At 49.2% G+C, this 12,792-nt stretch overlaps 1 protein-coding gene and 1 non-coding gene across 25 annotated transcripts in view; one reads left to right on the top strand and one right to left on the bottom strand.

Annotated features, from left to right (window-relative positions):
* by (focal adhesion protein tensin) overlaps positions 1 to 12,792 on the top strand; it is a 248,222-nt gene that overhangs the window by 136,913 nt on the left and 98,517 nt on the right. For 17 of the 24 annotated variants that reach the window (XM_077659626.1, XM_077659629.1, XM_077659625.1 and 14 more), the window contains one exon: positions 4,242 to 4,279. The exons of 3 other annotated variants lie outside the window; for them this stretch is intronic. In XM_077659626.1, coding sequence (XP_077515752.1) covers positions 4,242 to 4,279 — 38 coding nt within the window. Of the gene's footprint in view, positions 1 to 4,241; positions 4,280 to 8,995; positions 9,182 to 12,792 lie in introns of those variants that run through there. 4 more of the 24 variants (XM_077659649.1, XM_077659641.1, XM_077659647.1 and 1 more) reach the window with 2 other exon arrangements.
* On the bottom strand, positions 11,896 to 11,969 carry TRNAP-CGG (transfer RNA proline (anticodon CGG)). Its single transcript has one exon. It is a non-coding gene; the product is annotated as a tRNA-Pro (tRNA).

Genomic DNA, 12,792 nt, shown 5'->3' with positions numbered 1-12,792 from the left:
ACGCATCTCTATGAATGAACGCGTGAGGTGCGTGTGTTATACCCCCCCCCCCCCCCCCCCTCTCTCTCTATCTCTCTTTTCTTGGTGAATCGTAAGAAGCTGGCGCTCATTCATGAGCGCGCCCTCATTCAGAACCTCAAAGCCTGCTTGCCGAGATACGAAATGCGTTTCGCTCTATACCAGCCATGTTATCTGGCTGCGGCTGTAGGAGACGACTGGGGCCCGACAGTTTGTCCTGTGAGCGGTGGCTCACTGGTTGAGGCGCTCGGACGCTATACCCCCCCCCCCCCTCTCTCTCTCTCTCTCTCTCTCTCTCTCTCTCTCTCACTCTCTCTCTCTCTCTCTCTCTCTCTCTCTCTCTCTCTCTCTCTCTCTCTCTCTCTCTCTCTCTCTCTCTCTCTCTCTCTTTCTTGGTGAATCGTAAGAAGCTGGCGCTCACTCATGAGCGCGGTCTCATTCAGAACCCCAAAGCCTGCTTGCCGAGAGACAAACTGCGTTTCGCTCTATACCAGCCATGTTATCTGGCTGCAGCTGTAGGAGACGACTGGGGCCGGACAGTTTGTCCAGTGAGCGGTGGCTCACTGGTTGAGGCGCTCGGCTGCTGACCCTAAAGACGCGGGTTCGATCCCTGCCGCGACTGGTCGCATTTCGACGGAGGCGAAATTCTAGAGGCCCGTGTACTCTGCGATGTGAGTGCACGTTAAAGAACCCCAGGTGGTCGAAATTTCCGGAGCCCTTCTCTACGGCGTCCCTCATAGCCTGAGTCACTTTGGGACGTTAAACTCCATAAACCATAAACCGGTTCGTCACGTGATCCTGGCGGGCTCTCTGTTTCATCAGCAGCCGTTTGAGGAGCTCAAGTGTCCCACGTGGTACACGCGGTAGCACGTGGGGGGACACCACTATACATTCTCAGGCGTGCGGAAGCCGAGCCCAGGCAGTTTGAAAATAGGCGCCGGGTGGCGGCGGACCAGGCGCTGGCGCGGCTGTCTATTCTGGGGGCCCGTGGTGCCGCGCTGCATGCGCGGTGGCGGCAGGGTGGCCTGAAGAGGTCGAGCAGCTGGGCGCACTCGGAGACGCCGCCGCCACGATGTACACGCCTCCAAGACAGCAGCGACGTCGGCCCCCGTTTGGCCTTCCTCCTGCTTGCGGGTGCATCACTGCAGCGGCAGCCTTTTTTGCCGCGAGGTCACGGTTTCGACTCCGAGCCACATTTGAACGTGCGGCTACAACGCGCGTGTCTTCTGTGCGCGGGCAACAATCCCGGATGGTTCCAGTTGATCCCGTGGGCCGAGGACACTGCGTCTGTGCAATCGTGATTTCGTTGTAAGGTCCGCCACAACGTTGTTAGAGACGTTTAGAATAGGGTGACCCTATATCGGTTAGGGGCATATGGTAATAGCGGGGCGCCAGTGCGCTGGCGCAGGTCAATAACCGGAGGGAGAGGTGTTATTGCCCTGTGCCTGCTCACTGGCGCCCCTCTTATCCTCTGTGCTCCTAAACGGTATAGGGTTACCCTATTCTAAACGCCTTTATTAATCACTGTTACGTACCGAGTACGTAGTGACAGGTTTATTAACGAAGTCGCGGACGGCGGGGCCAACTCGATTCCCCTTTCCCTACGCCCCTCTCCTACGCTTCGTCGTGAGCACAAAGCGTGTTACGTTATTATGGTTACGCTTGAACGCTGCACTGCATCTTATCGCTGGAAGTTGAAGGCGCTCCGCACAGGGCTTGGTTACAGTGAATTGCGACAGCTACACGCCACGTGAGAGGCGCAGGGAGGCCTGTCTGTGGGACGATCCACTTGGGCAGCGCTTCCTCCTGTGTCGTTTTGCGTTTAGCTGAACAGCGCAGTTGAACAGAATAGCGGTGCGTGTGGAGCACCACCTGAGGTTCCCTTCGACGCATGAAAAACTTAAAACTGCTAATTAAGTACTTATTTACTGGGATTTAGCACTCGCAATTTGTATAATGGCTGATTCAGGGTATCAGCTACACGATGCTTTAAATTTATCGCCTGTGTCACTTGGTGTATAATGGCTAAGTGGTTGCGAATGGCCTGTATATGTTTTCTAAGTTGCCTGCAAATATGTTTACACAGCCTGGAGTCTTTTAGAGTGCACATACACGTCTGTGCCGTACTGCGTGTTACCCGTTTTCGCGGTCACCTCACAGGTGCAGCATCACAGGGATCGTTTTCTGCGAATATAAGTTCGAATCCAGGTGAACTGCGGAATTTCACGTGCTCTTTCCCATACAAAAATTTCTTTACACAGTCTATAGACCCTCTATAGACAAACCTTACAGAACAATCTATACGCTATACAAAGCCTATAGACAGTCTGTAGGCAATTTATAGATTTATGGCCATGCACTTTTACCAGACTTTTGTGTGTAGACAGTCTATAGACTATGAATAGGCAAAAATAAATATCTATAGCAAGGCAATAGAGTCTCTAAGAAGTCTATAGAATGTCTGTAGACCATTTTTATGAGGGTTAGTATCTTTCGTCAAGATCCATCGGCGAGGAAGGCGCTAGCAAAGTATCTTACTATTCATAACTTAGCAAACAAATGTAGCCGTGCACAAAGTAAGAAAGCACGGGAAGAGAATGAAAAACTACGTCTTAGCTGTAACACGCAAGCCTCGTCGCGTTCAGAAGAGAGATGAAAGGTGCTGCCATTCAGAACATGTAACTGCCTGGAAGGCTTTCAACCGGGCTCTAAAGAAACCCAAGCCGTTATTGAATATGCAAGTTTGGTCACCTATCCTGGACATGTTTTTTTTTCTCTTCTTACATATTGCACCTGTAAGTCTGTGGTTTAAGTAGGAGTCAGAGTGGCCGAGAAGCGAAAGCGAATTTCATCGTGGCTTAGCACAACGTATTGAGCATGATTGTTTGCAGCATCAAGGGGTTTGGACCCATTAATAAGTGTTCACGGTGACGTAGCAAACCACATTTGGTCCGCCACCGTGACCCTTGAATCTTATTGCGCCAGCAGCGTCAGCTTTGCAAAGACGGTAGCGTAACTTTGCTCAGAAAACCCATACGTCTCGACCGATGTAAAGATCCCGCCATAACGAAGCCGATGACAATGAAAACGCGCTCGTCGTACACCACGAATTAAAATAAGCAGGGCGCTTTCTTGCACGTGGTATAGTAACGGTACAAAACCGTAGACTCTCTGGTGCCAGTGATGGTTAGGCGCTTCCTTGAACCAGTTCCAAGTCTCGCGAGTGGAGTCCCTCGCGCTTAGGGCGTCCTCACTTGAACCGCTGGCGCGAAGAGCTTGCCAAACTAGCTGGTCGAGGGAGAGGAGACTGTTTTCGCGGTCACGAGACTAATTTCGTTACTTTCACCGCTTGTCCGCTTTGATTTTTGTGTTCTTGGCATCATCGACCGGAAGCGATTCTCACAGTAGCTCAAAAGTGCCGCGTCAACAAGCTTTATTTCATTTTTTTTTTTTGTAGGCCCCCTTGTTTTCCTTTGCAAAGCGGCGCAGTTTCCTTTCGTGCATGTCACGGTCAAGCTTGTGTTGTGGACTCGGGTTTTCAAATTATCCTTTTGTTTTTCTTAAATTTTAAGGAAGGTTTGCGTGACTGGGAGCGTACAGCGGGGAAGGGGTGTCGTGTCAGTACAAACAGCCAAGCAGACGACGCTGCAACTGGAAAGCGCCCTGTGCGCATGCGCGGATTCGCGTCCATTTCACGACTGAGATTCTGCAAGAACCGCTGGACGACCGTCTTGCCGGCCGACTCTTCCGTTATATTACTAAAAAAAAAATGGAGATCGGTACAGTGGACAAAAAAAAAAGGCAATTACTACAACTCGGTCAGTTGTTTCTTGTTCCAGCCTGAGCGCGACACTGTACGCGAATGTTTTGAGACTCCGCCTTAGCGGAACAGGTCTTCGCGCCTCCCACGACCACCATTGCAAGTCCTGTCAGCTTGAGGCTGAGTTACAGCAGAGTTGAAAAAATGTGTGCTGACAGAGTGGCAGAATACTTTCTTTTTGCTGACGTCGTAAAGGAGACAAAGGTGTGCGCTTGTTGTGAGTTGCCTTTCTTTGCCTTGTTCACATCCGCCTTGAGAAATGAACAACGTCGCGCACACCGCGGAGACGCGGTGGAAAGAAACGCGGTCGCGACGCGCTTTCTGTCTTTTCTTAGCCGCAGTCAGAGCGGCGAGGCGTTGACCCTAGGCCTGTGTGCCGTTTCTCTTTTCTCTCTCTCCGCAGCCTGCAAATACTGCTGCCACCTCCACTGCGAGCCTAAGGTGAGAATGGATGCCCAACCCTCGACCTTTCCTCACTGCTATGCGCGCTTTTCTCTCTGCCACGTTCGTGTCACTGTTCTAGGTTCTTTCCCGGTGCCTCGAGGAGAAGTTTTCCCAAACGCGTATGGCTTTGAAACGCGCATTTTTGCTGCTGCTGCTGGTGCTGCGTGCAACGGAATTTGCGAGGCTTTTTTTGCCGGTCGTACATTCGTGGTCCGCACTGCGTGGCTGCGTGTTGCCTGATGCGGACCCGGTCGCTTAACGACGCCCCTCTCAAGGATGCTTTCACCCTCCCTCTCTATCTTTTTTTTTCCTTTCTATGTGTTGTAATTGCCGTCGTGACTCGAGGTGTTGCCGTGGGCGGAACAGTACGTGCCGTCCTGTGTGTGTGTGTGTGTGTGTGTGTGTGTGTGTGTGTGTGTGTGTGTGTGTGTGTGTGTGTGTGTGTGTGTGTGTGTGTGTGTGTGTGTGTGTGTGTGTGTGTGTGTGTGTGTGTGTGTGTGTGTGTGTGTGTGTGTGTGTGTGTGTGTGTGTGTGTGTGTGTGTGTGTGTGTGTGTGTGTGTGTGTGTGTGTGTGTGTGTGATTTTGTGTTTATGCGCGCGTGCGCGAGCCTGATGATCGTATTTCGCATGGTGCATTTAAGTGCTATATTACCCAAACTAGAGCAACATGCGATGAGGTTTAATTTCTGTTGCTCAGTTTTGCAATTCATTTCGTTCGTCCAGCGAAATTTGATAGCAGACATATGGTTTTCCGATCCAATGGTTTCGAATTAGGGCGTCAGCATTTTACTGCCAGACGGGCTACCGGCCGATAGTTTGCGCGTATATTTTAGCGGCAGGAACAGCGAGTAATTAGCAAGTCGTACTGGTGCAGCTATGTAATAGCCTGGTATAGTGGTTTCGACGCGCTCTACAAAAGGGATATCATTTTAATCCCTGAGCTGATGTAATCGTCCCTGGCTACCTCAAACGTCGATGAAGAATCAGATTACTTCGCATATTTGAGATATTTTGCTTTGGTTATTGTAATGCCTTACCTTAGCTAGCGCTGGGTATCTTTTCTCGGTGACCTTACCTTGGCGCTTTGTTAGTTTCGGGGGCTTCTGATATCAGCTAACGGCAGTGTTCGTGCTTGTGAGGGCCAATTCGCCAGTACTGTGCTTGCATCGGGAAATCGTATGACACGGTTTTGCAAGATGATCGTTTTTACTGAATGCGCTTCTTCAATTATGGCGCAAAAGTGCCCATGCAGAACGTTGGTGCCTTAACGAGGTGCCTACATCGCTGGGGCTTTCGCTATTTTAGCCGCGTCCGTCAAACGCGCAGGCCGTTGTCTCCCCGTTAGCGCCCAAGTCTTCGCTCCTGTGACACGAAGCGTGACAAATTTCGATGTCGACAGTGGCAGCTCTTCACGCCTCTCAGCCCCTTCCTTTCTTGTCCTGTTCTCCCCTTTCATGGCTTCACTGGTTTTATATTCCTTTTCTTTGCTTCTCTCTATATTTATCCGGTGTGTACGGAAAATGAAGGCAGCGCAAAGCCTCAGGTCGGTTTTTCTAAGACGCCCGCTGCCACCGAAGTGCGTTTCGCGTTTTGGATTTGACAGAAGTGCTATAATTAGAGCAACGACAGGAAACGCCTGCAGCATAGAAAGCGTGGAGTGCTGGCGTATATATGATTGAACCCGGAAACGGGAGACGACCGTTTTTGGAGCTGGACGCAACAGCCGGTCCTTGTTATTGCTTCGCGGGCCAAAACACGGTCTAAAAAAATTTAAAAAAAAACTGCCCATGGTTTTGTAGGCGGGAAGGGTGTTAAATAGGGCTGTTGCCTAGTCATCTTGGATGAGGTGTTATTCGTTATCCTCCAAATTTCTGCACTGAAATTTCTTTCTGTTGCATTGCGTTGTATTACGTTACGTCATGTTTTACCGCATGGCAGTGACTTTTGAAGAGTAGTTAGACGCCGTTATGAAGAGCTCACGAATAGAACAGAAAAGCTCTATGTCGCCCGAAGTTTGATGTAACCGGAATAGGGACCTTTTGCTAGCTCAATGTGTTTCACAAATTAATAATTCCACAAATATTAAGGAACAAAGTAGATGGCGGTCTTTCTCCTCTCATTTACCGTATTCCCATGAAGCTCCTGTCGATGACATTGAAGCACTCGGTTGAGTCCTGCTGTTTCACTTGCCTCGCAGTAGCTCCGAATTTGTTATACTTAAAAAAAAAAAAACTAGCATATTGGGGCCCGTACTTATGGACTCGCCCCACTTTGTTCTTCGTTAATGAACCGCTCATTTGTTTTATTGTTGATATTGCTAAACAAAAAGTTAAGAAACGAAGTGCTTGTAGTAAGATAGAAATGCGGTGTGTGTCTTTTTGGCCCGTCAGGTTCCTGTTTACACACGGGTAATGAAACGCCGTAGTGCGTTGTCCATGTGATACTCAGTAGCCCCGGCCTAAGTGCTCGTCGTGCAAACAGGAAATAATGTGTTCGTGACGAACGTCATCAAGCACGTGCTTATTTTTGTGCATTCCTTCTCAATACACAGCATAGTGAGCAAGCGCCTCGTGTTTGCACAGCGAAGGACCGCTTGTTTATGCCTGATATAGCAGAGGCATCGGCTCGAGGCAAGCTATAGTGTTCTCAGATTTAGTTTTCGAAGAGTTGAACTTAAAATTCGGAACACACACGAACACATGTTGACTTCTGATTTCCCCTGGGGTATATGTTGCGATGAGATCGCGGAATAAGTTTGATCGTTTCTTTATTTCTTACTTTTTGCTTCGTATAACTATCTCAGAGAATAAAAGGGATAATGTCACTGTGTTCTGCCGAAGCAAGACAGTGTGACGCTTATGCGAGCTGTCGCGTGGTGACCGGCCTGTATCGAGGTAGCGAGGAGTGACTGCGGGTCGTATATAAAGCGTCTGCATAAAAAAAAAAAGCGCGAGAGACGCACTTTAAATTATGCACAGGCAAAGGCTGGCAGACCTGCAAGCATTGGGCTGTGGCTGTCCGGCCCTTGTCCTCACACGCAGGCATCTTTGTGATTCGTGCGGGCGGTGACCGGATTTGAACGGGGCGTTCTGCACGTGCTGGCGTTTCATTGTCCAGAGAGCTCCGCGACTCCGGAATCAGAGCACTCACGCCGCGACACACACACACACACACACACACACACACACACACACACACACACACACACACACACACACACACACACACACACACACACACACACACACACACACACACACACACACACACACACACACACACACACACACACACACACACACACACACACACACACACACACACACACACACACACACACACACACGCTGAGAAACCCTCGGAGCCGTCCTGTAAAAGGGACCGCCTTGTCCCCGTCCCTGGCAAGCCTTTCGCTTCATCTTTCGGGCTTACTCCCCCGCGTACGTGTGTGCGCCTCATTCGGGGCGGCGCCTCGCCCTCTGCTGTTCTCCCGCTTACGGCTCCCTTTCTTTTCTTTTTTCCCGTGGCCTAGACGTTCTTCAAAAAACGCCTCAACCCCGGCACCCTCCTCCCTCGAGATTTCCCTTGACGACTGGGAACCCCGCGTTTTTATTTCGGGCGCCGCCGGCTCCGCTGTGTGAGACACGGATGGAACTCGAGGAAGTGGCGCAAGAGGGAGAGGGTAAACGCGCTGCTCTCTCTCTCTCTCCTACTAGGGCCAGAACGCACGGTCGAAGCTCTGGCCTCCCTCCCACCGTGAGGAGGTGGGAGAGAGGGAAGGAGGCGAAGGCGCGCTGGCCTTAGCTGTCGTACGGGTAGATGAACACCTTTGGATGCCAAGACATTTTGCAGTTTTTTTTCCTTCTTTCGCGTGATTTCTTTTTTTCCTCCCTCCTTTCTCTCGTGCGTAGGCCTCCTCCTCTACTCTCCTATATAGTGGAAAAGCGCCTTATATACGTTCCCGGGATTACAGTGTCGTGCCAGTGTTTCGGAGGCTCGCGTCGGCCCTGTTTTCTTTCGCTGCTTTCTCCCTCTTTCCATCCCTTCCATGTCCACGCCTCGTATCCCTCGCTTTCGATCTTCTGTTTCCATACTTGCGCAACACACACGCACTTTCACATCGGCCGTTTCCCTCCTCTCCACTTGACAGAGCATTCCAAACATTCGACCATTGGGTTATAAACTCCGACCAAGTTTATACCAAGCCTGACAGCTCGTCAACTGAGCGAGGAAAAAAAACAACCAACGAACAAAGACGCCGCGCAGGCATCTCCTCAAACCCCGCAACAGCCTCGTTGCTTCCACACCCTCCTACGCTTAACGCCCTCGCCGCCTCGACAACCTTCATATCCCCTTCATCACCTCTCCCGTTTTGCGGGATCACAGTGCCGCGCCTGTGCGTTGGCCGCCGCGGCGGGACTTTGGTGCCGTTTGTCTGCCTGTGTCTTCGCTCTATTTCTCTCGCGGTCGTCTCTCCCCGCGCTCACGCCAATCCCTTTCAGCTTCTTTACTCCGACGAGTGCCGGGCGTCACCTTTTCTTTCTTCTTTTTCCCTGCGCTCTTGCTTTTCTGCACAGCTTTGTTTCGCTCTCTCTCTCTCTCTCTCTCTCTGCTTCCTTCGTTCGTTCTTTCTTCCCTCCCCCCTTTTCCTTTTGGCTGGCTCTCTCTCCCCCCACCGGCGGCACAGCAGCTCTCTGTATTTTTAACCTTTTCGGCGAGGGCCGCCCCAGCGAGCCGGGGTTCCGGGCCCGAGCAGCCCCGGTCTCTCTCCTCGGGTGCCTCGTGCGGCTGCTGCGCTAGATTCGTGCGCTGCCCGAAGCGGCTCGGTGGCGGTGCGCGGCGCACACACGGATGCTCAAGTTCGCCGTGAGCGGGAGGCAGGGCTCGCCGACGTCTCGGGTGAGCTGTCGTCTTCGCTCGGTTCTCCGAGTGGCGAGCCGGTGTTCCCTACCACTTCTTCATTTGTGTTTCCTCACCGCGTACAATGGTTGGCCGACTAAGGCGCAGTGTCCTGGTTTCGCCGCCGGCGCTGGACAGGAATCTTCGACTGGGTGTTCGGTGGAATGTTTGACTGAACGTATAGATGAACAGGAGGGATACATGGTAGTACCAAGTGTTGGGAGGTGTAACTCTAGACAGCGCATGTACTTTGTCAGAAGTAAGGGCCCTAAGGGGTTTGCCTCCAAATCGTGTTGTGGGCCTCCAGTAGCATCCATGGAATTCCTAAACTGTGGAGGGTTGAGAAGGAGGGTTCCTCACCCCTTCAAGAGGTGAGGAACCTAGTGCGTGCCCCGTCTTCCTATAGGTTTCTATAGATTTCTATAGCTTTGCGCGGAGCTAAGCTGGAGTCACTTTAGGGGCGTGTCCATGAGCCAGATAAAAAGTTAGTTCAAATACTCTGGTCCTACTGCGTACAACATTTTTTTTTGCGATCACTTTGCTGATAAAAAGCATTCATGAACGCTGAAACAAGCGAGGTTTTTACAATTCTCATGTCTTGTCTACCTGAAGACAGGGTGGTCATTCTGTTTGGTCACCGTATTCCCTTCCACCAGAAGACGTCCATGTAGGGGACAGTCAGCATCAGATCGAGAAATATGCCCGCTGTAAAGCCGGTGGCTTAACATATTCGCATTGGTAGCCGTGGGCTAATGTTCTCTGTTCTAGATTAGCTGAGAGGAGAGCTCCAAGAAAAAAAAAAGCGAGAACATATAGAAGAAGCCTGGTTTATCGCTGCCATATGCCAGGCGATGGAGACGAGTGCTAAATTGCAGCACGAAAACTCCCGTCGGCGCGGTTAGGTATTGCTCATATCAGATGTGCGATGCTGCTTTGGTCAGCAATGACAGGATTTCGCTGTGTTCGTAGGGTTGAGTGCATGGCAGTCGGGTGTTTAGAGTTCACGCCAGCGGGGGACTCATTCTGGCGTTTTACTGTATAATTTTCTTGGGTGTTCATTGGTCAGTTATTCCATAGTTTTCGTGGTGTGTTGAGTTTCCTGGCTGGTTATGCAGTAGAAGTTTTTACTTTCTATCAGCGAAATACCCGGGAACGCCAGCTACCAGACTGCACGGTGTTGCGACCATACCTACCAAGTTCGCACGTGCACACGTTTTGCATACATTGTTTCACGCGCGCGAGATTCGGTGACATTTAGCACCGCGCTCTCGTGCGCAAAAGCTTGAAAGCAGGGACAGTATGTCCCTGCACACGAAGGCCGGAGAATAGAATTACACAGCACGCTTAATGTCGCGAGCAGCGGACGTTGAATCCGATGGCGGGAATACTTCCTATCAGACGTCTGCGAAAAGCAATTAAAGCGGCACGACTACCCGAGTTTAATACATATGTGTATTACTTCAGGCTTTGTACAGTTCAGGGTGCTCGCACTTGTTTTCAATTCCGTATTTATAAATTAAAATAATAAGCGCTCATTTTCTAACGCGAGCAAAACACGCTTATCTCGTTTAAAGTTCTGAATTAAGTTGTTCATTGTACAAATTTCACTGGCGCGTTCTGGTGCTTGAGATTTGTTTAAAACATGACAGCGTGGTGTTTCCGTGTTCCAGGGTTTCGTAGGATCTAAGCAAAAGGACGAATTCCACGTTGAGCGGCGCTCCACCTATGCGTCTAAAGGCAGCCACACCCGCGCTATTAGCGCTATGCAAATTTCAGGAACGTGACCAATTTTCGCATTGCGTGATTACAAGCCCGATCACTCCGGCTCGTCCCTAAACATCGTCGATGAAAGCCCAAGACCAGTTTCGTTTCCTATCGCGGTACTTTACTCACCTTTCAGCATATATTTATTTATCTTTTTATTTTTAACATTCTTTCACACACAGGCGGTCTAGGATGACAGAGCAAAAGGCAAATGCTCTCTGCCTGACGAGGGCCCTGTCACCCATACAGTGCACAGAAATGTACAAAGGTTTACAACATTATACAAGTGCTAATGCAATTACAAAAAAACATAAAATTTAGTTGGTTTTCAAAACATGTATGTTTAAAGCTTTGAGTTGGACAGTATGTACGTTTTTAAGGTATTTTTGAACGTTTTGAGTGCTCTACATTGCTGTGATATGTCAAGAAGAGATGGGTGTGTATTTATAAAGTTGGGGATTAAATACGACAGTGTTTGTGTACCAAAGCTCGTTCTTATGGCGGGTAGTCTAAAGAAGTTCTTTCGAAAGTTATACCGTGTAGTACTGGGCTGGCTCAAGTTAGTTAACACCGAGGGATTTCGCATGATTTCGTTCCTAATATGACTAGCAAGTTTCAGCTCATATAACTGGTTTATTTTTAGGACGTTATGTTTTAGGAACACCGGGGCCGTGTGTTCCAGCCGCTCAAGGTTTTCGATGCATCGTATATATATATATATATATATATATATATATATATATATATATATATATATATATATATATATATATATATATATATATATATATATATATATATACTTGTGAAGGGAGCCAACTGTCACCGAAACCAAGGTGCATAGGGGAATGTTTTTTTATGTATTGTGCTTATAAGTGGGATATTTTTACTACTTAGATTAATAAATCGCTTAAAGAAAGTTACTTATAAAGCAGCAGAAGAAACAACCATGCCGCCGGTGGGATCCGAACCCACGACCTCCGAATACCGCGTCCGGTGCTCTTACCAACTGAGCTACGGCGACGGCTGTCCAATCTGCTGCTCTCGTGGGTATTTATGTTCATTGGGTGTTAGCGAACCTTGAGAGTGTACACACACACACTGGGCGTTCTTCGATACGCCCAGTTCGGACACTCCTAAATTCTGTAATAAATAACACCATATATAACAAAAATATTTGTAGTGCACTACCGAGATAGGCACAAATATGAATACCTCGTACGCGCATTATTTTAGTTTAACTTCGCGATTATTCAACGAAGTTATGCCTAGGTTTCCAAATATATGCCACTTGTTCGCATTCGTTCATTGATGTATATATCTTCTGCAGCTGCATCACTGTTGGTTGCTGCTACGAACGGCGTAGCGTCGCAAACGACCTGTGCGTCGGAAACTCGAGAATGCGTAATGTATTGCGACTTTTCAGAAAGCTGCTCGAAAAAATCGTAGCGAAATTGCCTCCACCAGTCCGTGTAAATTGTGGCTATAGGTAGCGACAGTGCCTTGAATGCAGAGAGGTGCCTACCGATATTGTGGCGGTGAAATAAGACACCGCAATGCATACCGACTTTGCCAATGACAACGATCAATAGGTGGAGGTAGTTCTGATATATGATACAGCGCAGGGAATAATTGCCTGTGTGCTTTGAAAGTAGAGTATATCGTTTGAAGTGTGAGCTGACCAATATAGCTATGAGAATATTAGTATACAGAACCTATTCTGGGAGACTAGAGGTAGCCGTATGTTTTGTTTAGTTCGTTCACTGAGTGCATGAATAAAGGCACTACGACAAACCAGGAAAAATTCGTTGCTGCGGCGGTGACCGACAGGCAGCAAGTCGCTGACA

The sequence above is a fragment of the Amblyomma americanum genome, chromosome 3 (assembly GCF_052857255.1).
Source record: "Amblyomma americanum isolate KBUSLIRL-KWMA chromosome 3, ASM5285725v1, whole genome shotgun sequence".
In the NCBI taxonomy this organism is placed as follows: Eukaryota; Metazoa; Arthropoda; class Arachnida; order Ixodida; family Ixodidae; genus Amblyomma; species Amblyomma americanum.
This window is presented reverse-complemented; position numbering and strand designations above follow the sequence as displayed.